Source organism: Gobio gobio (assembly GCF_949357685.1).
Source record: "Gobio gobio genome assembly, chromosome: 20".
Lineage (NCBI taxonomy): Eukaryota > Metazoa > Chordata > Actinopteri > Cypriniformes > Gobionidae > Gobio > Gobio gobio.
This window is the reverse complement of record NC_137113.1, coordinates 23,149,183-23,176,131: the sequence shown is the minus strand read 5'-3', so window position 1 is coordinate 23,176,131 and position 26,949 is coordinate 23,149,183. Positions and strand designations below refer to the sequence as shown.

Below are 26,949 nucleotides of genomic sequence, written 5' to 3'. Positions count from 1 at the left end.
CCCAGCCCTACTGATTATTAGGTTTTTGTCAGAATGAGTAATCTCACTGAAGACTTGTAATTTGTCTGAAAACGATCCTATTTCACTGGTTTGTTACTTTAAATTGTGGGAAGATCTTTCGATGGTGGGCGTATTATAAGAACGGCCTTACTAGAATACTAAATAGTGCTTTAACACTCACGTAATGAGAACATGAACAAATCAAATTATTTTTAATTCTGATTTGTATACATCGCTTTACAATGTCGACTGTTGTACATGTTCTGTATCTCTTTGTTAGCTATGAAATCATGCTGCATGAACACTTGCTAGATGTGTTTTTGAGAGTTTTTTTTCTTATCAGTGCAAACAAGTTTGTGCAGTTCAAGCTGAAATGACTCTAATGAATCAAAGTAAGCAGGAAGTGATAGGAAGGCCTATAAGTGTTTGTCTCGGCATCATTCAGCCATAAAAAGCTCAAGTGCTATAAGAGTCATTGATATAGATGCTTGATTTTGCGGTCAGTGGAAATGACAATGAATTATGGGATATTGTCTGTGAAGCTAGTTACGTAGATCATAGTAGAATGTTCTAGGTGAGTTTTAACCAACCAGATGTGGTAATTAAGATCCTTGCACACTTCCCTGTGCTCTTCCCGGAATGGATATTGTATGCTGGTTTGCCTGCCGTGCACCTTTTCGATGCCACAGTTTGGGGTGTGTCCATACCTTAGAAATACTGCCTGGATGCCAGCCGAACTTTGCCCCGCCCACAACATTTGAGGTCGGGAAGCTCGGTCTGGACTTGGAGCAACTATACCTGAACCAGAGCTGTTTGGACCAATCAAATTGTCAGGGCGAGCTTTATATGATGATGGACAGATTATCAACAGTAACGTAATCATCCACGTCACCAAAGAGCATTTGGGTGGAATTTGTTTACTAAATGGAGAACTTGTTCGTATATGCATTCACCTTTACTGTTTCGCTCAAAAATGATGATCGTGTTGTAAGTATCCTTAAATTCTTTTTACAACACCGGCAAAGATTGTTTACACATCATCTTCTACTTCCTGCATGCGTGCAGTTGAGTTCTGTTGACAACTATGCGTTGCTCAACATACGTCACTTACTCTGTTGCGCTGATTGGTTGTTGGTCTATCCAATTGAGTGCAGAGGCATTTTCTTTCCTGGTTCTGTTGAAACGCGCCCCATAATCACAGCCCAATGGGGCAGTATCAGACTCATATTCTGACTAGAATCTGTATGAGTATGACAACGTCAGGCTAACTGCCAGTCTTTGTTCGAGATCAAATGGTTCACGACATCCTGAAGTAAACTTTGAATGGCTCGGGATAATCCCACAGCTCCTTGATAAGGGGGTGGAACTCTATGCAATTTCAGGATTGGATGAGCCCAATATTTCCTCTTTCATTTTCTCTTTTTGAGAAGAGGGAGGACAACAAAATCATGCTCACTGCTTGAAGACACCATTTTGTATTGTTTTGCTTTTTTTTTTTTTGCAACGGATTAATTAATATGCATCAGTGTGCAAGGTTTCTGTGCGTGACACATTTTTAGGATGACAAATACGAAAAAATGCATACTAAAATTTCAGACTCGGTGTGCAAGGACTTTAGATTTGCATTGTCCTCCACTTGTTTTTAGAAAGAACTTAAACTGGTTTGTCATGATTACAGACAATATTTTTTCTTTTCATTTAGGGACCAGTATATCCCCTCAAGAGAACTCCCATAACCACAGCTCTCTGCACAGCTCCAACTCTCATTCAAATCCCAACAAATCTTCAGACACGGTAAGTACCACAGTCTCAATGTCTTCTAACTTGTCTGCATTTTGAAATGAGGCAGAGATCAGTGCAAACAACGAGGCCTTGTTCATATACTTTTATAATTGCAACAGTAACCTTTTATCTTTTTGGCACAATCATCTTGTTATAGAATGAATGTTTATTGAATAATTCCGACCATTTTATGATACCCTAATTGCCATTGGTACTATTAGTTTGACAAAAATCATGTTGAATAGCTGTCTTACTAGAATTGGCAATTAGGATACATTCATTTTGTACCAATGAAGTCAAAATAGAAAATATTTATCCTGGCAGATTTGCTAAAATATTTCAGACTTCTTATAAGTGGTATGTTATTTTATGGGCCATTATTTGGATCTAACAAAATGATCTCTGGCATAAATTCGGCATTGCTGTTAAATGTGTTGTCTGGTTGTGTGGCAAACCTCCTGTGTGCAGACCATCTGTCCCCTTTCTGTGGATAATATGAGCTCTTCTGGGAGATGCAAGACACAGCATACTTTTACCAGAGTAGAGAGGAGATTTAGTGCTTTTTTCTGCCTTAACCCCTAGGAGTCTGAGCTGTTTTGGGGCCCTTAGAAGTTTTGACATGCTCTGACATTTGTGTTTTTTTTTCAGTTGCTTATAAACACATTAATGGCAAAAGTGTAATTACACTGTATTCAGCACAAACTGGGCTACCATAATATGTGAGCAACTTGTATGTATATGCTTGTATTTTTGAGAGAAAAATGTTTATGCACGGATTTTGAAAAAACTAAAAAAATAGTTTTAGAATTAAGTAGGGATGCACCGAATATTCGGCCACCGAAAATTTTCGGCCGAAATTGCCCCAAAAGTGCATTTTCGGTTTTCGGCCGAAAGACTTTTATCACCGAAACAACATGGCCGAAATGTTGTGATGACGCAAACAGAAACCGCGACCTGCACGTGCTAGTCTGAAGCGGCATGTCTGCGGTGTGGACGTATTTCAGTATATCTGAGAAACACCCACGTCTGCTCCATGCACAAGCACTGACAGCGAGAGCTCAGAGCTGTTCATGTTCTCGATGAGAAGAGGAACAGACTTCACTGTGAAACCGAACGCAATCTTTAACAGTGGGCATGTTTTAAGCGCGGAACACACTTCAATCTGGCGGCAGCGCGCGCGCGTGAACACGATCATCTGTGAGCGCGATCGATCGTCTCTTCCTTAAGAATAAACATGAATGAACATCTAAGGTGTGTTGAGGATACATTACAACTTACTGTTACGTATCATATGTGGTGTAATCGCTCAGTCAGTGTTTCAACGGCAGAAAGACCTCAATATAACTGCTGTAAACTAAACAGTCATGTAGTATCATTTACCTCAGGCACCTCAGTGTCCACAGCTGTTAGTTCACTAGAGAAATCAACTCTTTCACTAAATATATGACCTATATTAGCCGTTATATTCATTATATTCTACTTAACCTGTTAATGACATCTTGATTATTTCATGTATGTTTAAATAAAATGACAGACACTGTGTATAAATGATTATATTTCAACAACGAATTGGATAAAAAACTATTTTATAATTAGATTTAGAAGTGATTGCAAAAACTGCCTTATGTGAAGTGTACATGTTTGTGTACGATGTTATTTGAGTGTTGATTATTAGACCTAAAAATACATAGCAACTGAATTTAGGCTAATAGTTTGGGCTCTGTTTTTAACCTTTAATATTAATGTGCAAGTAAGGGCTCCCTATATAGTTTAGAGCAATATATTCAATAAACTTTTAGTTATAATTTAATTCATTTAAGGACAGACTTTTTTTTTCAGTTAACCAATAAAAATAAATAAAAAGCCATTTTGTAAAACTGCTGTACCGAACCGTCAGTTTTGTGTACCGCTACACCCCTATTCTACAGTTAACATATGGGCTATGGCAGTCTTTGCTTTGATAAACTATTATGTTAAAGGCCTACAGAGAAAATAAATGTATCTTTAAGCAGTTGCACTTGTTCTGAATGCACTTTCTTGTAGTAGTCCTACAGAGAAAATTTTTAAATGCACTAGACCTAAATGCACTTTGTTTTTATGAGAGAACATTTAATTTAAAAACCTTTCTGTAGGCCTGTACATTATTATTTAATGTACAAATGAGTGGGGTCAAGTTAAACATTTTAGTTTGAATTTTATTTTATACTGTGCATTGTTGCAATGTGCTAAATAAATATTGGCATAACTTGTAATTGATTTATTCTTTGAAACTTTAATATTAATGTATGCAATTGCAATGCCTTGATTTTAGTAAAGTTAGTACAGTCATAGCCATAAATGCAATGGTACTAATATTTGGCATAATTTCTTTCGGTGTTTCGGCTTACGGCTTTCGGCCTTGGTTTCCTCTTTTTCGGTTTTCGGTTTCGGCCAAGAATTTTCATTTCGGTGCATCCCTAGAATTAAGGCCTCAAAACACACAATAGATATCTGTTCCCAAGACTTTTGACTCCTGTCTATATTTGCATAGAGTTTTTTCTTTATACTGATGTGAGAATCATTGAGCCTACTCCTTCACATAAAACAATACACTGATTTAAAATTTGTAAGACAGTTTCTCTTCACAAAGCCAATATGCGAGGAGGCGTGGTATCAAATGAATAATGATGAGATAGCACCTGAGATAACAAAGGACTTGCATTAATGAGCTGAAAATGAATGAGCTTCAGGTAAGTCTGTGACAGAGCAACAGAGCAAAGGAAATGTATATTTTTTGTAGTTTATTTTATTTGGAATGTAATCAACAAAGGCCTATTATATCTTAAATGATCAGAAGATTTGACTACACTGCAAAAAATGCTCTTCTTATTTGGTATTTTTTCTTGTTTCCAGTCCAAATATTTAAAATTCTTAAATCAAGATTAATTTACTAGATAAGTAAACATTTCTGGGGGGGAAATCAAAATTAAGTGAGTTTTTGCTTAGTTAGTTTGTTAACTTTATTGTCCCCAAGGGGAAATTCTGCTTAGGCACAGTGCAGAGTTGCTTCATAAAGGTAGACCAAATAACTTAAAACAATCTATATTCTCTGCCACAACAATTTATGATTTATTAAACTATAATTTATGATTTATTACACCAATTGTTTTAAATAACCTTATGTGATCTCATTTGGCTTTGGATAAAAAAATCTGACAGAAAATATATTTTACAGTATTCTGCATAATTATAAAAGCTTGATTAGCATTGCATTATAAATATAATCTATTATGAAAACACCCAACATGGTATAAATAACACAGATAAGCCATATATTGTCGCGATTGTGTGTTTATTATCTTCAAACTTGTCTATCTGCATGTTAGTCTAACATTGTTAGAGCGATTTCTGGAAGCTGTTTATGTCAATGTCACATGGTGATACATGGCCAATGTCACATGGTGAGACATTGACATAAACAGCTTCCAGAAATCGATCAATGAATATGAAAACCGTCTGTACCTTCTAAAGATTGTGTTAGGGTAACAGTTTAGGACCCAGGACCAGTAGTGAAAAATGAAGACCAAGAGTCAGGAGTTAGATTAATTAAAGGTCCTGTTCTTCGTGATCCCATTTTTCAAACTTTAGTTAGTGTGTAATGTTGCTGTTAGAGCATAAATAATACCTGTAAAATTATAAAGCTCGAAGTTCAATGCCAAGCGAGATATTTTATTTAACAGAAGTTCCCTTTCAAAGCCTACAGCGAACGGCTGGTTTGGACTACATCCTGGTACTTCCTGCTTTAATTACGTCAGTAGAGCAGTTTGTCGACTAACCTCCGCTCACAAGAGTACGCGAAAAAGGGGGCGTGGTCTTGTTGCTCCCGCGTGGATAAGAGGAAGTGTTGCGTTTGTATAGTTTGTTTGTCGCCATGTCGTCGAGACGCTGTTATTTTCATCCCGGAGTCAAGTCACCTTTGTTTGGCTTTCCCAGAGATGCTGTACTTAGAGATCATTTAGCGCATGCATCCCCGTTATGGTGAGAGGCGTGACCTTTCCGGTAACTTGCGCTCTGCATGCGCTAAGCTGCTGTCGAATCACAACACGGGAACCGCTGGCACAATCAGAACTCGTTACGTGTTTCTGAAGGAGGGACTTCATAGAACAGGGAAATCTTTCAAGCCGTTTTGAGGACAGTGAAAACAGCAGTATACAGATAAGTAAATTGTGTGAAAAATACTGTTTTTTTACACGCGAAACATGAACACATGTTATATTGCACACTGTAAACACAATCAAAGCTTCAAAAAAACGGGACCTTTTAAGACATATTTACTGAAGAATAGTTTGCAGTTTCATCAGCAGAAGCAGCTTCAAAAGGAGTTCGTAGGCCGCGCTCCCTCTAACAGTCTCCCCGCCTCCGTCTAACGTACATACAATTTCTGAACAGTTATACTGTTTTCAAGGTCTAGCCACTTCATTACTGCCATGTGGAATGATTCTGATTGGCAGAGAAAATGCCCAGTCACAGTAAATTTCCACACAAGGATAGATAGCAGAGCATATCACTAAAATGGGTAGACTAGTTGTCGCCCCATGACTAGATTTTTAGATCACAATGACCTCGGAGGTCATAGAAAGGCGTCTATAGGCCTGGCATCGCCTGCAGGAAGGCCCATCTCCAATACTGGATCTGCACAAATAATACAACGCACATACATACAAGCACTAGGGCATCACACTCTAGTTAATGTCAGGGGATTATGACTGTTTATCAAGAGAACACTCAATACCCAAACAGCGACTCCGCCATAACTATCCTTCACGAGAGTGAGCCATGCATGGCTGGAGGTCAACCCAGAGCAGCTGGGGAGACTAGATTTAATACTACAAAATCATCCTCAAACTAAATATGTAAAAGGTATGAAATCACACAGAATTACAATCATCTCTAGATTACATATGAAAGCAGAGAAAGAGATATTTATTTTGATTATCCTTGATTATTCAGGTTATGGATACAATAAAAGAATCATTGAAAAGGATATGTGTATAAAAGAAGAGACGATCCGTTTCAATTGTGACAGCTGCTCTCATTCATAAAAAACTCTTCAAAACTCTTCATACTTCACACTGGCAGCCGGAGGGCGCTCCGTGCACATGTAGTCCATATATAGCACGCATGTAGTCCATATATAGCACGCATGAAGATATCTTCTTCATGCGTGCTATATATGGACTACATGTGCACGGAGCGCCCTCCGGCTGCCAGTATGAAGAGTTTTTTATGAATGAGAGCAGCTGACGCTCGTATTACAATCTTTAGAAGGTACCGACGGTTTTCATATTCATAACTCCTGACACATATTAACAAATTACGGTCACTATATGTCTTTGAGAATAAAACAGAGGTCAAAAATGGAAGCTTGAGTCTTAGATCTTTTTAAATGATGTATAGTTTATCAAGGTAATTACATCTGACAGTAATTTTGAGCTAATTTAAACAAAGAAAGCTTCAGTGCGCCTCGTTGCACGATGTGTTTGTTTGAGTTGATGTGTGTGTGGGCGTCGCCTCAGTATTTTAATCTCAATAGAGCGCGCGCTTAGTGGGCGTGGGTGCATTAGTCTATAATGAGCCGCTCAGGAACGACTAACATCGATCTGCTTTCAAACGGATTACATAAACACAGAATATTTGTTTTTGATTTGGTTTACAGTGTTTAAAACCTGACATTTCAGAGTTTCTTTAGATTTATGGCTCATGTTTGTCAGACAAGTATTCAATAAGCTAGAGGTCATTTTCTGAAGACTGTCTGAATGAATGTCTTTGACAGAGAGGCTGCAGATCGCGCATCATGTTTGCTTTCTTAATTTGCAAAAAGCACAACCATTTGTTTTTATTGTGACTGTACTAAAAAAAAATAGAAACAACAGATTATAATGATGTATAGCACTTGCCTGAATGATAAAAAACGACAGAGTTATTTGAGTCTCTTTGGCACTGATAAGAAAAAAAGCAAGCCAATCACGCCGGCGTGATTGCCGACTCGAGAGGGTTAAGCATTACATCATTCATTTAAGGTTTTGAAACTTAGTAAAAATTATGATATACATTGAAATCATGTGGCTTGATTTCTGTTAAATTCACTTTTAAAAAAAGTAATTGCAGTAATGCAAATCTTTTGTTAAAAGGCTTTTTTTTTTGGTCATGGATGAAGCCAAATTGAACTGCATTCAGTGTCTAAAGACTAAACAGACTGCCAAGCCATAGTAATGTTGAGGGGTTGTTTTGTGAAAAATTTATTCATTTCAACAACAGTTCATTTCAACAAACTTGATGAATGGATCTAATATTTGTGGCATAAGCTCTCTTTTACCCCTTTTCCACCGAGCCAGTGCGGGTTTGGAGCCAGAGCCTAGTTTCAAATCGGTTATTTGTCTTTCCACACCCAAAGCACCAGCTCCGAGCCAGGAAAAGTAGTTCTTAAGTAGCACCAAAACATTGCTGGTCTAGAAGTAAGAACCGCTTGTGTCAGGGGCTGGGGGCGGGGTTACAGTGACCAACAAGACGAACACAAACTTGTGAACGCCATTTTTGAAATAGCAGCTAATGGAGCTAATAGCTGCTCGATTGTAATCTCCGTCTATACAAATCACGGAGAGCTGCACGAATGCATTGGATTCACTGTGTTTTGATGCCGATCGTAAAGCCATGTGCATCAATAGTAACACAACGTTCGTAATTGTTGATGGAAGGCTTGTTCGAGATGCATCGACGCTGTGCAGACAGATCGCCATATGACATCAAAGAACAACGAGAGCATACGACATCTTATGCTTTTGAATCGCTCTTGCTGTGTTTTGATATCATTCGCTGATCAGTCTGACCTGGCTCTGTGGTGGCTCTCTAGCCCGTGGAAAGGCAAACCGGTTCTTAGAAGGCTCACAAGTCGAACCAACTACGAACTGGCACTAGCACTGGTGGAAAAGGGGTATTTATAAATCCAAGATTGTTTGGTGAGCCAGCATAAAATTAATCCTTTAGTACTGAAATGGTGTAGACTTTTTTTTTTCTTCTCTCTGTCCTTGTGCCACTGTTGGTTTAAAATGGTCTTTCATTCTGTATGTTATGGGGCCACTTTCGATATGCTGTGTAAAATCTCTTCCACACTCTGAAGATGATGAGATGCTCCACCTACTTTATGACCTCATTCATCAAACCCTCTTCATCTGCTCAATTACCTTTCCCAGGATTTTATGTTTTGTATTAAACCTTGTAATTATATTGAAGGCGAGAACTAGCTGTCGGCAGGCATACAGAGGTGTTTTTTTTTTTCTGGTTTGAAATATGTACTACTTAATTGGGGTTTCTTTCAAGGACAGAGTTTAGTGTGCAATGAAATGAACAGTGTTAATCATTGTTCTCCAAGGAACACCCTTGTATTATGTGTTACATTTGAGAAATAAACTACCATTCTAAAGTTTGGGGTCTGTTACTTGATAAAAATACAATAAAAACAGTTTTATTGTGAATTATTACAATCTAAAATTATTTCTATTTTTTTAAATATATTTTATAATCACATAAATGAGTGTAACAGAAATCATACTATACTGTTTTGTGCACACTAAACATTTTTATTATTAAGTAAACCATGATACATATTTTTTCTATAAATAGAAAGCTCAACTGAACAGCATTTATTTGAAATAGAAATCTTTTGTAACTTGCTAAGAGTCTTGATCTTCTTTTTTTTTCTTCTCGATGTAAATGTTTTTTTCTATCCCACTGCATGATGCAGAGATGCATTAGTTCGGCATTTGTAGATCGATTCCACCAAAAAGTGTGAACTCTTTGACTCTGTCACTTTCATAACACTTGTGCATCTTGATCAGCCTGACATCGACAATTGGGATAACCAGTGTTGTTAGTTTGTGCGGGTACTACTGGTTTGTTCCAACTGTGGTGGTCTATACCGAGAGCCAGAGGACCCTAGTAAATGCGTCAGAATACATGTCTTATTTTGAATTAACATCAAGGCTGGAAGATGCTTTTTGGCTCCAGCTAACTGGGTCATGCTAAAAAAAAAACATTCCATGACCCATTGACCAACGTGGAAGGTATTCAGGAAACTTGTCATTATTTTTGCAATTCCTGTTGGTGATGGTAGTTGCACAGACATTGCACACTTCAGCTTTAATGATCGGCTCTGTCTGGTGTGGTGGTGTGAGGCTTTGACAGTCAGACTGCTAGTGGGTGGAGGGTGGATTCATGCAGATTAAAGAGGCATCCTGCAGGGGCAATGCGCAGAGATCCACCTCATCAAATATTACACAAGCTTGCATCAGGATTCAGCTTGCATGCTCGTGCTCTCTCTCTCACTTGCACGCTCCATCTGTCTGTCTCTCTAATGTTCCTATTCCTTCTCTTTTTTCCCCCAGACTTATTCTTTATTTTAAACATCCTCATACTGTTGCTCTGTTTAGCCTTTTCTTATGTCAGAGGAAAAACAACAAACACCTGGATTGTCTTCCCTTTTCCCTCCCTTTAAGGTCTTTCCTTTTGTTTTTGCCTTTGTTCTTTTCCCCACCCTTCCTTTCCATCTTCCTTCCTTTACCGCTCTTGTGTCTTTAACGCCTCCTGTCTCCTTTAAACGATCTCAACGTTCCCAGTCCTCACACCTGTTGTTTTTCTTTCTATTCAGCCCTATGAGCCGGCAGATGATTGGTCTGAACACATCAGTTCTTCAGGGAAGAAGTACTACTACAACTGCAGGACAGAGGTGTCTCAGTGGGAGAAACCCAAAGAGTGGCTGGAGAGGTATTAAACATGCATGCTTTCAACCCTCATCTCAATCTCAAATTGTGCTTAATATGTAATACTCTAATCCAGGCACCTAGCCAGTGAAACTTCAGGTGATCGTCAAGTGGAAACTGTTTTTAACTAGTATGTTTCTGCAGAAGATTTACAGCAATCATATGGAAAATGCTTTTTAGAATCTTTTTGCTTTCGGATTATGCAGTCATGGGTAGGGCTGGGTGATATGGCCAAATATATTATCACTGTTTTCCCTATATCATACAATATTGACATTTGTCACTATATTAATTTACCATTAATGGGGAAGAAAATGCTTTCCATATTTGTTAGACCTTGAGAATGAATGTAAACCTTGTTTGTTCACAATTTAACACTTTAGAGAGTTAGCTTTTTGGATTCTGTGTTTTGATTTAATACAAATTTATATATAATGTAATCACAATTTTAAAATTGTAATCAAATAAAAATCTAGCAATTGCAAGAATTTCCATCAAAACATTGCGTTTTATAAACGCAAGATATTTAAAACTTGGATTAAAAAAAATCTTGGTTGTATGATATTGATATTATTCTTTGAGAAGAACATTTTAATATACTGTAGTGATATATTTCACTCATAATTTCTCAACTTTTATTTTGATGGCTTTGTCGTGAAGATCTTTCAGTTTTGGTGGGTATTTGGAGGTTGTTTTTCTCAAATGAAACGGAGAAAAGTTTGTGAAATGTCTCTCAAAGCTAGCCTGGCGCGGCCATACTCAATTCTAGTCAGAATTTGAGTCTGGTACCGCTCCATTGAGTTTTGATTATGGGGCGTGTTTCAACCGAGCCAGGAAAGACCTCAATTGGATAGACCCACAACCAATCAGAGCAACGGAGCGACGCGTAACGTTAGTTGTCAAATGTCAACAGAACTCAACTGCACTGTTACCAAGTCCGTGTTTTTCTCCATGTCCGCGGATTGAAGCGACCCCAATTATATGATTATATAAACCCAGGAATGCGAATTTTAGCAGGCAACCTTGCCAAAATAACATATTTTGCCAACCAAACGCCATTTTTTTCCGGAGAACACCCCGGAAAGTTATTGTTTTGGGCTATAGTTTTGAGTAGCAATTGTGCGCGACATTACAAAAACACTTGAAAACCCTGTCTGCACGCACGCTGGATTAAGTAACGTTACAAGAAAAATATGAGTGTAAACGATCTTTGCCAGTAATAAAATTATTTAAGGATACACAGAGTACTTACCAACACGATCGTTTCTGAGAGAAATAGTGAAGGTGAATGCATATACGAACAAGTTCTCCGTTTAGGATAAGAGCAAATTCAACCCAAGAGCCTTCGATGACGTGGATGATTACGTTACTGTTTATCATCTGTCCATCATCGTCTAAAGCCCGCCCTGACAATTTCATTGGTCCGAACAGTTTCTGTTTGGGCATAATTACTCCTCTATGGAGCGAGTCCAGACCGAATTGCCCGAGCAAAAAAAATTGTGGGCGGGGCTAAATTCGGCTGGCATCCAGGCTATCTCAAAGCATATCTGGAGATGAAGTTCATGTGTTCATGTCCTTGTATATTGACGGCAGATGCTGAAAACACTGAGCATCATGTGCGAGTTTGTGTATCAGACAAAACTGCGGTGTTCATTCACACAGACGCGCGACTGGCTGTTGCCGTATTTTGTTTTGCTGTGTGGTAGGCTGTTAGATTGATCCATATGGAGTGTAAATTTTCTTATTGTATCACCGGATCTCGATATGATATAGTTTATAGTAGGGATCGACCGATACTAGGGGTGGGTGATATCTCGATATTTAAAATATATCGAGATATTTTTTCAACACAATATGGATTTTGACATATCGTATATATCGATATATTGTTTATATTTAATTCTGATTCCGCCACTTTGCTTGTTTGCGTTCTCTGTGCTGTGCTCGTCCCCCCGCCTCCTTGCTTTTATTCCCCCTCCCCTCGCGTGTTGTCTCATTGAACATGGCGGCGTCCGCAACCAGCTCGGAGGCTACAGAACTCGTCTTAAAAAAAAAGGACAACTGGCTCCATTATATGGAGATACTTCGGTTTTAAGGCGTCGGACGAACAGCAGACAGATGTCTACTGCCATGAATGCCGACAGTTGGTTTTCAAACACTTGATCCAAAATACAGTTTACCTAGTCGGCATTACTTTGCGAGACAAGAACTCCCGCGACTGTACACTACAGAGAGAGAGCGGCTTGCTGCTGAATTGGAGAAGGTTACTTAAGTAATGTGCGCGCACTAAAAGCCTGTCAAACAAAAGTGATTACTGGACTAAATCGTACTAATAATGTCAAATACACAAGGTTAACATAAACACAGTCGGTTATGTCTAAAGTGAAAGCAAAATCAGCGTGTGTCTGTATATTAGATGCTTGCAAGTCTTAAATTGACAGCAGGGCAGCCGAGTGAACACGCTGCCACTTGTCCTTAAAGGGACAGTTCACCTCTAAAATGATGTCATTATTTACTAACTCTAATGTTGTTCCAAACCTGTATTCATTTCTTCTGTTGAATACCAGACAGTTGATGATAGCGATTTTCATCCATATTATTATTTCCTACAATGGGGACCAGCAACTGTTTGGTTTCCAAAATTCTTAAAAATATGTCCAACAGAAGAAAGAACTTTATTCAGGTTTAAAACAACTTGAGCGCCAGTAATCAATGACACAATTTTCATTTTTGAGTGAACTGTCCCTTTAATGTTAATACAACAACAAAAGACAAAGAGAAAATCATAATTTGCTCATTGCTCTTGACTGAAAAACTAATACAGTAGCTTTAATAAGAATCAATGTTTATTTTATAGTGAAGTCTATGTAGTGTTTTATTTTTACATTTATTCATTAAATTTCATACTTAAATGCTGCTGTACAGCTCTGAGCTGCCAGTGTAAATCTTTATATATATTTATTTTGTATTATAGGCTTAGTTCACCCAAAAATGAAAATTCTGTCATTAATTACTCACCCTTATGTCGTTCTTTGTATAGTTTTTGTGCGCAAAAAAAATCTAAATAACACCTTTATCCAACTTGTTATTGCCTTCCGTGTGTGCCTCCACGACGCATGCTCGAGAATATGACGTAGTGCCGGGGTTCGGGAATCCATGAAATGCACACTTTAGTCCCATTTTGAGAACTACGCTGAGACCTAAAGCACGATCAATGTAGAATCCAACAGCTTAGACACGCGCGTCTTCCTCTGCTTGTCAACAAATCGCTTCTGGGTCATCTGTCCGAACGCCGGATCTGCGTCATATTCTCGCGCATGCGTCGTGGAGGCACACACGGAAGGCAATAACAAGTTGGATAAAGGTGTTATTTAGATTTTTTTTTTTGCGCACAAAAACTATACAAAGAACGGCATAAGGGTGAGTAATTAATGACAGAATTTTCATTTTTGTGTGAACTAACCCTTTATACAGTACACTAGGAATGTGTACAAGGTTTTTTAAAAGTAAAGTTTTAAGTTTAAGTAAGGTTTTTCAAGTCTTTTAAGTAAAATAAAGAAAAATTTAATTTTTTCCTCCTTAAGCTCTTGCTGTTCGGCTAAGAATAGAATAGCAAAAATCTGTTGTGACTAGCCATCAGAACCGAACCGAACCGAAAACCGTGGTAAAAAACCGAGGTATGCATTAAATGGACTAACTGTATTTTTGCATCCCTACTTTGTTCCTACATGAACTGCCTACTTCTTTGCACTTTGCATATTTGTTTTTGCAGTAGTTTTTGGGGGGTTATTTTTCCGGTAAAGATATCGAGGTATATATCGTATATCGAGATATAATTTTTGCTCCATATCGCCCAGCCCTAACCGATACCTTTTTTTTTTTTTAATCAGCCTTAGCCGATACGGGGTGCTGATTTTCTTGAGCCGATATTTGGAGCCCATACTGCTTTTGCTCCCTCAATTTACATCATATAAATGACACTGATCATGATGATAACAAATGTTACAAGTCTCAATTTAAAAAAGGAAAATTTATTGAACTAAAAAAACATTTAACTTCTAGTAAAAACAGGTGAGGTAGAACAAGTAAAAAAAGAGTTCCGTACTGAAAATAAATAAATATTTACGCATAATTCTGAAAAGAAATATTTAAGCATAAATAAAATAACTACACTATTGCACACAGTAGCTACAAGCAAGCAGAATAATAAAGTGCACTGACTGTACTATACTGATTTCAAATGGTAAATTGAATTTAAAAAAGACAAGTAAACTGTAGTAAAATAAGAACAAATAAACAAATGATTAGCAATCCTGCGCTGAAATTCAGACCCGGTCACACAAGCACCATCTAATCAGAGTGAATGAGAGGATGCGGTGCGTGTCGCTTTTGGACAGGAGAGCAAGAAAGCGCAGCTGGTATGGGTGTATTGATACTGCAGAAAGGAGTATTGGAATCTTTTCACATATTTCAGTATTTATATTTTTGACAACACTAGTTTCCACTTTCAAAGTGTATGGCAAAATTTCAGCTAAGTCAAACAGTTAAAAGATGCTTTGAAAGTTTAAAACTTGCCGTTGTCTTGAAGAGCAGATTCCAGCACTCTGCTAGTGGGGGAGGGGCAGTGCATGGTCTGCACGTGAACTGCAGTGTCTCCAGCAACACAGAGCTGCCTGTGGACCCGTATGTTATAAGTGACCTCAGACTCACCGCTCACACAGAGCTGCTCTGAGCCACTGAAAACAAAAGACGCTGCTTATGTGTAAAAATAAAGTGCTGCGCTTCACTTTGAAACGAGAAGCACGTATATTAGCGCACATACTGTATGTAATTAAATCACGGCTTAGAGAGATTATCAAATCACGAAGGCTATGTCATGATATCTGTTTTGGTTAATAGTGCAGTGCAGCCCTAACGTGCATATTGAATGCTGGAACCATTAATGTGAGCTGAAATTAAAATGTGCTACAGATGCAAAATGAAACAAGCATGGTTTCCACTTATGAAGTGACTTGCAAAAAGTTGAGACGTGACCGCTAGTGCCTATACCAGAGTGTGTGTTGTTTCACTGTGTAAAGCTGGTGTGGTTTTGTTGTCTTCATATGCCAGTATCATTTGTGAATGCTTTCCTGTTTCAGAGAGCAAAGGCAGAAGGAGGCAACCAAGACGGCTGCAGTGGTCAACAGTTTCCCTAAAGACAGGGACTACAGGCGTGAAGCAATGCAGGCTACTCCCGCCAGCTTCTCCAGCTCTAGTAAGTCTGAAAACCCACATCATTCAGCTGTGTAATGTGGCAGTGCAGTCCAGTTCATTGTTGTAATCTCAAAAGTGATACAAGATATCTATATAACCGGGAATGCTATGTTCATGGAAATCCATGGAAATACTTTGTGATCTGAATCAAAGGCCAGAATCGGTTGTTTAGGCTTTAGACTGTGTTTTTAAAGGGGACATAATATATTTTCAAACATCTTTATATTATGTTTCTGGAGATCAGCTTATGAAGCTAGTTTTTTGCACCAAATTTTACACCAAACTTGCACTGTGTCCATGCCCATAACCACAGAATGTGTGACTTGTGTTTTGATGCTTGAGAGTTGTAATAGAGCCGTGTGTGTTTGTAGTCCATCTAAAATCAACACATGCAACCGCAATGATTGCATCTGAGAACACATTTCTTGGCAGTGCCATAGTTTTCAGTACAAGATAATTGTTGTAAAATAATACAAACAAACAAAAAAATGTTTTCAATTGCTCAGACGCATAATTCAGTCCTTCCAGAAAAATGCGGCTTTTTTTTGTGATTGTTGAGGGCAAAAATCCTTGATTATGCGGCACGTTTTCTTAAAAAATGCGATGAAAAATGTGGGATATTTATGCAATTTTATGCGATTAAAATTGCGGGAACTTGCAAAAACTGCGGTTTGATGAGAAAGAGAAAAAAAGCACTACATCACAGAAAGTGCTGGAATATTTAAGTTCTCATCTTGTTTTATTGAAGACCTTAATAATGGCTCAAATTTACAAAACATTTAGTCAATCAAGTTCTGTAGCTTTACAAAAGGAATATGCTACAACTTCTGAAAAAATTAATAAATAACTTCCTGTTTTACAGATGTCGCTATACAAAACAGACATTTGAGTGCTTCCAATGCACAAAGTGCAATCTCTTAAAGGGTTAGTTCACCTAAAAATGAAAATTCTGTCATTAATGACTTCCCTTTATGTTGTTGGACACAAATTAAGATATTTTAGTTGAATTCCGATGGCTCAGAAAGGCCTCCATTGGCACAATGTACACTCTCAAGACCCATAAAAGGTAGCCTACTAAAAACGTCGTTACAAAGTCCATCTCACTACAGTGGTTCTACAATAACTTTATGAAGCGACGATAATAGTTATTGTGTGCAAAAAAAACTAAATAACGACTTATATAGTGATGACTGATTTCAAAACACAGCATCATGATGCTATGAATCATCGAGTCGATTCATGATTCGGATCGCGTGTCAAACTGCTGAAATACGTGACTTTGGCGATCCAACCCGCTGAATCGACTCATTGATTCATACCGCTTCAAACCGCTGAATCAACTCATTGATTCATAACGCTTCAAACCGCTGAATCGACTCATTGATTCATAACGCTCAAAGCTTCGTGATGCTGTGTTTTGAAATCAGTCAGCACACAGGGAAACTGCTTTGCTCTTTTGCTGTTATTTTTGTTGGCCAATGGGAGTTTGTGCTTCATCATGGTTTCACCGGTATCTATGGTTTCTCCACGGGGTTTGAAGCTTTTCGATGACGTTCGCGTCGGGTAATCACGTCACTTCAAAACGTTCCCATGGCAATAGGCGGAAATGGCGGCTCTTGTGTGAAGTAAACGAACATTTTTCAACTTTCTGCTAATATATATGACTTTTTTTGCAACGAAAATGCGGGGATTATGAAATCATGATAGCCCCGCATATTTTGCACGCGGAAATAGGCAATTTATGCGGCGAAAGTGCGGCGTATTTGAAAAAATGCGGCCCCCGCATGAATATGCGGACTTTGGCTGATTATGCGTTAAATCACGCGATCGCATAATCGCGTTTTTCTGGAGGGACTGGTAATTAAAAATAAACTTCAGCAATTTCTAATAGTTTGATATTTTGGAAGGGTGTGCATAGTTTTTGAGGTTGCAGTTGGTCTACATTCAGGGACAGTTGGATGGTCTTATTCTACAGCATATATCACATTTGTGATTGATTGGACAAGTTTTTTAGGAGCACACCTCCATGATATACATGCACATTAAGGTGTAAAGGAAAATTGTGATGTGATTTAACATTGACCTTTCCAAGCGATAGATCCTTAGTTATGCTCTAGTTGACTTTAGGGCTGGTCCAAATACCATTTTTTTTGAGCTTCAAAGCTGAGAGAGCGAGCAAGGATACACTGATATTTAGATAGCAGGTTATGCTGGAGACATTTGTGGTTTAGAAGGAAAGTATATCATGTAATTCAAAGCATTTTTGGCGGCCGCCAAAACAAATTTTTGTCCCGCCAAAGCCTTATTTGATTAGTTATTGTGATTTATGAGTGATGTAGATGATTGCTGCGCTTGTGATCAGGGCGCATAACTTCGTGACCAAGAGAACGAGCAGAGAGCCCTCCCTGTGCACACTCTCTCTGTCTTCAAAATAAGCATCGTCTTGGCTTTCTAATATTTCACATACGGAAGACTGAATCCATGTCGCTCAAAAAATGTTGACTCTTCTCTGACCAGCTGACATAAACCATACTTACAATAAACTGGAAACACATCCTATCCAGTTATGAAGTGTATTCTGTGTGTTGAGAAATCTTTTGCAATGTTCTAACAGACGGGATTCGCCCACAACGCATCTGTTAATGTCCGATTCAAGACCTAATGAGTCCTTTGAACCTAATCATTTTAACGACTGGTTAGAACAAATGATCTGTCCAACACGGAACGCACGAATCAGTTTAATCATTTACTTTAACTTAAGAGTGGATAGTAAGAATTAGTTTGAATTATCCAGTCTTTCAGCTTATTTATGACAATGTGTAGTAAAAAAAAATAGCCTAAAATCATTTAGTTTAGACTGGAGTGAGGTGAAACCAGAACAAAGTTATTAACTAGCTGATAATTTTGTCTAATTTTTGGCTTCAGTTTTGTCTAATTTTTGGCTTCAGTTTTCGGCCAAGTGCATCCCAGAATTTTCATTTCGGTGCATCACTAATATCAATATTAAAAAAGGTGTGTGTGTGTGTGTGTGTGTGTGTGTGTGTGTGTGTGTGTGTGTGTGTGTGTGTGTGTGAGAATTGCTTGAATGTAATGGGTGTGAAATTTAAAAAAATCAGGCCTACCAAATAGTCCTAATATTATTCTTCAAGTTTTATGTTCCTTCAAATAAAATAGTTTTTTAACAGTTGTGCAAAAAAAGATCCACAATTATCTGAATAACTGCACTGTCACTGTTCTCCGGGAAAAATGGCATTTGGGGGGTAAAATATGTGGGTTTTTTTGGCAGGGTTGCCTGCTAAAATTCGCATTCCTGGGTCTAAATATCACAATTGGGGTCGCTTCAACCCGCGGATATGGACCACGGCAACACTGCTTGGGGCAGATAATTACCTGTGCAATCCGCGCAAGCAATGGAAAGCGGCCTTCGTTCGTGCACCAGTAGTCAAGGGGATTGTCGCTTCTTGCAATGGGTAGTTCAGCTGGATACTTATCTATTTGTTCTCATACCGCTGGCATGCTTAATCCTTGTTGGGCAGACGCGTCACGTGATAATAGCTCAACCGTGAGTGAAACCTAACTGTGCGTTCACACCGCTGCCGGCGAGAGCGTCAAACTTCGCTCTGGCCGCCCTGCCTTCGACGCTGTAGAAAGATTTGTGGACGCGCTGCCTCTCTGACGTAGATCGAATGCTTGATATTTTTTGAAACGGCATTTAAAGGGGCTGCAAAGCAAACAATCATGTTGATCGGCGCAATCATCTCAAGCGGAGCACTTCTACATTCCCACTGGTTGCCGCCAAACCGCATCGTAGCTCGTTACCATAAAGTTTACCTGATTTCAACTCCCCTCGACGCCCAAATCGTCAAAGACGCGCCGCTCTCGCCGGAGCTTGCCGCCGGGCTCCCATTGAGAATGAATGACTTCCGGCCACTTTGACGCTCTCGCTGGCAGCAGTGTGAACGCACAAGTAAGCGCTTGCGCACGGATGGGAGGGGCGGGTGACATTCATTTTCGGTATACGTTTTCGGCTGTTTTTTCTTTTTTTCCGGCCCAAAACCGATAATGCCATTTTCGGTGGCCGAAATTTCGGTGCACCCCTAATTGATATGAGTATATACCAAAACAATTATCTGTAAATAGTGTAACAAATTTGAAAAAAACAAACAAACATCAAGGTATCAAAATGAGAAGCAAAAATTACAAACTGTTTCTTTGAATTTATTTAAAATTTATTGTCAGTATTGCGCTTGCAGATCACGTGGGTAGGGTACTTTTTACTGTGCGTGTGAGTGTGTGGATGACCATGTCTGTCAGCCACCACAGAAGAGCATTTTTGACCCAGGAAAACCCTGTAATTGGGTTTGCTAAGTGTTTGTGTAATTGTCATTACACAGCCTTTTTTCCACAAATGACAAATTGGTTTTGTATTTATAGAATGAGAGATTTTGCAGTGTTTTTATGTCTCAAACTTCTGCTTATCCGCACCACCCATGTAAGCAGTGTCAGGGTCTCGTTGTCCATGCTGCTAGAAGTATTTTCCTTATGCAGCATGATGTGTTAATGCTCTTTAAACACTTCTGTGGTGCATGCTGCTAGTTTTCTTATTTATATGCCAGTCATCACAGAAGTACTTCTCTTTGAGTTGTTTTCAATTCTTGGCTACATCAAAGCAGTTCGATGCTAAGCAGCAGGTTTAAGGAACAGAGTTCCCACTCTCATGGAAAACCTGAGAATCAGAGAATTTTAAAATCGTTTTCCAGGCCTGGAAAAGATGTTAACTTCCTTGACTTGAGTCATGGAAATTTCTGTAATGAATAATATTTTTTTTTTTTGTGCTCTGCTTTAAAGTATTTCTTCAATTAGATATTGCTCTTGGGTAAAATAGCCTGCAAGAGTAGCAATCTACAACTTTGTATGAATAAAGTCTTCTTTTTTTTTTTCTCTCTCTCCAATGAATCAGCCAAACCAGAGCACAAATTAGTCTAAATGATTTGTTAAGGAAACGTTCTGAATTTGATTGAATTTTAAAAGATCTTATCCAATATTCACAAATGACAAAGTAATTTGTTTGTCAAAACCCTGAAGGCAGTATCTATTTGTTGGTCTTCTGTCTGCAGTTGTAATCGCTTAAAGCACTTTAATGCAAAGTCCATTAAATGTTAAGAGAATATTTTACTAATACTTGAGGATTTACAACAAATTTTGTTAGTTTAAATGGAAATTTTAACTAAATGGATTTTGTTACCGACTAGTCTAACAGACCATTTGAAATGGCCTACTTAAGATTCTCTTCAGAAAATTGTGTTATACTGGTTGAAAGTCTCCTCATATCCTTGTAGCAATCCCCATCTAAAACTAAATGTGTTTTTATAAATGTATATCGGGTCCTAATTAGGGATGAAACGATTACCGGTTTCACGATAAACCACAATAAAATTTAGTGACGGTTAGTAATATCGTATAAAATTTAATTATCATTAAAACCGGGTGTGATTTATCACGATTGTGAAAACTCGCGGTAAATCTTGCCCAGTCAGCGTCAGTCTGGCAGCGCAGCGCACAACACTGTTTTTTTTTTAATGAGAAGAAATGGCAGAAGGCAGTGACAGCGCCGGGAGATTTTTCAGACTTCTAAAAGGACCAAATCTGAGGCGTGGTCATATTTTGGCTTTTACATTACAAAAGTCCTGAGGGAAACTTAATCGAAGATGGTCACCCTGTCTGCAGAACATGCCAGAAGAAAGTCGCTGTAATCGGGGGAACACTTCAAAACTACGAACGCAAGGCAAGTGGACTTTGACCTCAATACCAAAACTACGTCTGGGAAATAATAACGTGAACAAACAAATTCAGACACGACTAGGGTGACATTTAAGGGACAATAATCAGGGCTTGACATTAACAACCGCCATTTGCGGGTGTAACGTTATTTCTGCTGCACACTATTGCCACTCTGGCTGTTGAACTTTATAACAGATGGCTTTTGAGAAGACTATAATAATCACATTGCGCATTATAACCACTTACACGTGTTTCTATTGCGTTTATGAATGCAATGTCTCATAATCAGAGGCGTTCAGTTTAGCCGGAGTTTTGTTCAGAGCGTGCGCCGCTCTCGCTGAAATCTGCACTCAAAACGTGCGATGTATGCAGGAGATTCATTCATCATACAGTGGTTGACTGTTTCTGTTCTATTTCAGCAGCGAAAATAGTTTCAAACAAACACAACAGAACCACAGCGCATCTGATATGACTGGCATAACGCAGGTGAATTTAAGGACCGTCTCTAAAGTTACATACAACATTGGTAATGTTATACACGTTTCTGAAGAGAATGACAGTCATAAAACTGACTGTAAAGTGTTCATCTAGGTGTCAGGTATGATGCACACCTTTTGATATTTAATTAAATAAACTGTCAAATCAAATGGAAATATGGATATGCATTATTTCATTAAGATACTGTTTGGGCTCTTACACAAAATATGCTAGATTTAAATGCATCATTGCTGAACACTGATGAGAATATTGCTTGAGAATATATTTACAGAGATAATATTAGATATTATATTCACAACAAATTATTATTATTTATGTGTTGCTATTGACAACGGCCATTATAAAGAAGGAAATCCCACAGAATATAATCTAGTTTAAAAAGGTGCATAGAGCTGCTTGATTTATTTGTTGTTTGTTGATTTTCAAATATAAAACTTGTTGAAATGTTTTAAGTGTGTGCATCTGTTCTTTTTGAACACTTTCATCTCATTTGAACAAAACCGCGATAATATTGATAACCGTGATAATTTGGGTCACTATAATCGTGATGTTAAATTTCCATACCGTTTCATCCCTAGTCCTAATTAAATGTGTTCCCTGTCAGTCAACATGTGTTTGCATGTCACTCAGCAGCTGACATCAGTGTTTCCCACACATAGACTAATTCGTGGCGGTGCGCCACAGAATCAACACCGGCCGCCACATATTGCGTGTCGTTCTTCTTTTTTAAAAAATTTTTTTTTTACCCTATTTAAAACACGCAGTGTATTCTTTCAGCTGCACTTTCTTTCCCTGCTCTCCCTCCGTCTCTCTGTCACTCACGCACGTCTCTCGCTCTCAAACGCCAAACCTGCTTTTGTTATGAAGCAAAGTCTAAGCTTTTACATTTTTTAAAAGTTTTAATCCGGAATTCAAACAATAAATAGCGTTTTGGCGCTAATGTGGCATAACAGTTAAAGCCAGAGGCGACATGCTCTCATCTGCCGGCGGCGCGCACGGTCACGTGGTTCACGGAGCTCTCTATACTTCTAGCGCTGGGTCAATACATTTGAATGGATAGACAACAGTTTCACTATTCAGGTGTTTGCAGCAAGTTTTGGTAAACAGTACAGCATAGTGTGCATAGCTTATTACGTCAACCACATTTACAGTATCATTTTATTATGGAGAGTGATGGAGATGCAACATTGTTAACATTAATGTTAATGTTTTTCTTGTATTTAGCCCTCAGGTATTCCTCACTTATTGGTTACACTTGTACTCATTGGTGGTCAAATGTGACCATACACCTTAACTATTTTTCAATTAAATAAATGTTCTATATTTTAGTTTAATAATATTTAGTGAATATTTTGAGGAGATCTTTTGGTACTAAATAGGTCTGTTATTTGTGCAATAATTATGGCCCATTAATGACCATTTAATGAATTAAATAAAAATAAATACTTCTAATATATTTTTTCTTATTTATATTACAATTAGTGTAGTAATTAATGTTAAAATGGAGAAATCCAATGCAAATTAGAGTCATTATGTGTCTGGAAAAATAATTAATTTAATTTGTAATGCCATGGTTTACCACTATAGGTGTCTGTATGGCTTTAATCAATATACATGTATCTAGTCTAGTTGCTCAAAGTATTGCAGATCATAACTGCTTACTTATTTTTAGGTTTTGCATTTGAATACATTTAGACATGATCAAACAATAGATTTCTTTAAATGTGAAATTTTAAAACATTAATAACTTGCATCCTAATATTTTTAATGATACTTATACAAGCACACACAAGTGAATATTAATGAATGTGAGCAAATATCATATAAAATAGTTTGAAATAGTGCTAAAAAGGCAAACTTATTTTTCCTTCTATGTACAGTAGGCTATATACATATGAATTGATACTGAATCAAGAAATAAATCGGTATTTGTGCCAATCACCAACCCCAAATACCCCCCCCTAACCCCTGCCCGCCCACCACCACAAATTGGTTTCTTATCTGTGGGAAACACTGTGACATCATACGTCATCAGCGCCTTATTCATGAGCTGTGTAGACAGGGCAAGAATGGCAGGCAAACAGTTGTTTACATATGTTATTGTAGAACTGTTACTCACTGTACTGTAAAGTTTTCTCCCTGGTGAATGACATGTAATCCAGTAACGCTATTTGGTCGTCTCGCTTCTGTGTGTGTTCCATAGACTGTAAAAAAATATGGACACTACGTCAGTGACATCTCCCATAGGTTTCCGAAGAGCTTTTTTGAAGCCTAAAAGCCGGCCTTTGCCATCTTGGCAGCACGTCACTCCCGGATAACTGACAATGGGCAAAGAGGCGGCACATGGATGGAGCTGAGGTGCCTAGTAGCTGAAACCACGCTCACGTAGCTCGACCATAGTGGCAATCTACCGTCACTCAAGTGGCACGCCCTTAATTATGCAGAACTTTAAGGCTTAATATAATTTAAAATATGAGAATATTTAAAAAACTATATTTAAGAACTATATTTAACAAATAGTAAAAACAGGTGAGGTAGAACAAGAAAAAAGAGTTCAGTGGTGAAAATAAATTCTGAAAATAAATATTTAAGCATAAATAAAATAATTACACTATTGCACACAGTAGCAACAAGCAAGCAGCATAATAAAGTGCACACTGACTGTGCTATACTTAATTTTAAAAGTAACCAACTATTTACAACCTAGTCATTTAATGCTTAGGTGCACTTAACTTAATCTCTTGTAGAGCAACACCAGCGGAAATTCAGGAAAAAATCTCCCAATGCTCAGCGTGAAACTTAGGTCTTTCAACCTTTTACCATCGTGTCAATTCTCAATTGATTTTGATTAATATGCGCGAGGGAGGGAGAGCAAGACAGTTTGAAGATATATATATATATATATATATATATATATATATATATATATATATATATATATATATATATATATATATATATATATATATATATATATATATATATATATATATATATATATATATATATATATATATATATATATATATATATATATATATTAGGACTGTCAAAATTGCTCAAAAATGACGTTCGAATATTCCCTCTAAAAAAAGCACGAATATTCGAACTATTCGAACATCTGGTTGCGCATTTTATCAATGACGCGCATTACGTCAATAACAGGACAAATGAATACAAAGAGACATAACTACTTATATAGATAGTCTATTTAAGTTTAAACATATTTGACAACATATTACCTACACAAAAACAAGTAAATCAACTAATGGCTAAAGACCGCAGACCTCACTCTCTCTCGCCCTCACGCTCTCTGCTCATAACGGCTTAAATGAACAAACACATTTCGAGAGCTGATCAAGAGTTTTGTGCAAGCAATTTAAGGTCGCGACTCTTGTCCAAAATATAGCAGGCTTCATTCAGTGATTGAAACAAATATTAATATAAGTTTTACAGCATATTATTGAACGCTCCGAGCGAGCTGTGCTGTGGTAAACATGGAACTTTTCTGTGACATGAAACGGTAAATAATCAAACCAGTGGAAGCAGTGCATTTATCCTTCATTCATGCAATATCTATTCAGGCAGTACCTCGGTTCCATTGCTTGACAGAACTCCCTGAAGCCTGCCCCATCCACGACACTGATCGCTCTCATGTCCTTACAAATGAACAAAATTAATTTCTCCGTTATGGCCTCGCGTGTTGCAGACAGAGAGCTTGTGGCGGGCGATGCAAAGTAGGCCTAAGGGTGGTCCAGTTTGCACATACAAATGAGTTGCTTATATTTATAAAACGAGCCTACAAAAGCATAAAAAAGTCAGTTTAATAAAGAAAAGTGAAACTAAGTGAAAACTCACTAAAGTGTTTAGTGAAATTATGAAACATTTAGATATCATAAATTGAGTTGTATAAGTTAACGTTACATTTCTACATACATTTTGTTCTCATGTCACAAGTAATATCAAGGTTTATTTTGATCTGTTTTACATTATTCTTTTGTAGTGTGGTTTTCGGTGAAGTGTACTAAAATAAATATCGTCACCTGTGTACATTAGCCCACTTCTTCTCGACGCTTTTCCTGATAGTTTATAGAACAATTACTCCGAGTCGCCATCTGTCATTTCAAAGAAAAGCACAACGCCGAGCGCGTCAAATATAAACGCCTCGTCCGTTTGGGGAGGAGCGCGCGCAGTCAGCGGGGGCTCGCGCTCTGGAGACGGGCCAAAGTACACAAGGCTTCAGGCGCGCTAGCGCGCCCACTCGCAAAGCAGACAGCCACGCCTCTACTACCGCGGGCGTTTTTTCCCCACATTTTTTTATTTATTCGAATATTAATTTTCACCTTCGAAATTCGTTTTTTAAAAACTATTCGAATATATATTCGAATTTAGAATATTCGTTGACAGCCCTATATATATATATATATATATATATATATATATAATGTATAATTTATGTATAAATATATATAATGTATAATTTATGTATAAATATAATTTATTTATATATATAAATAAATAAATAAATAAAACAAACAAACTCCTTTGGGATCAAATAAAATTGTAGTTTCTGTGTTTCTCAGACGACTGTTACAGATAACTTAATCTTGAATCTTTGAGTCAACCGATTCATTCAAATTGCTGAATCATTCGGTAACACTGTTGCTGTGAGATGCATTATGGTTCTGCTATGATCTTTGTTTGGAACTATTTTCTCTGCTGAAATAGAACATGAACAGTAAATATTGGGCCTAAAATGTAAGTGACTTTTTGTTAATTAATTTATGGAACGGTCATGAAATCAGTGTCACATTTTCAATCATGATGGTATTCAGGAAAA

General features: G+C 37.8%; 1 protein-coding gene across 1 annotated transcript in view; it reads left to right on the top strand.

The window, feature by feature from the left end:
* Positions 1–26,949, top strand: part of waca (WW domain containing adaptor with coiled-coil a) — a 51,701-nt gene that overhangs the window by 8,712 nt on the left and 16,040 nt on the right. The window contains exons 4-6 of the mRNA XM_079801745.1: positions 1,703–1,794; positions 10,466–10,581; positions 15,716–15,831. Of these exons, the coding sequence (XP_079657871.1) occupies positions 1,703–1,794; positions 10,466–10,581; positions 15,716–15,831 (324 nt within the window). The remainder of the gene's footprint in view (positions 1–1,702; positions 1,795–10,465; positions 10,582–15,715; positions 15,832–26,949) is intronic.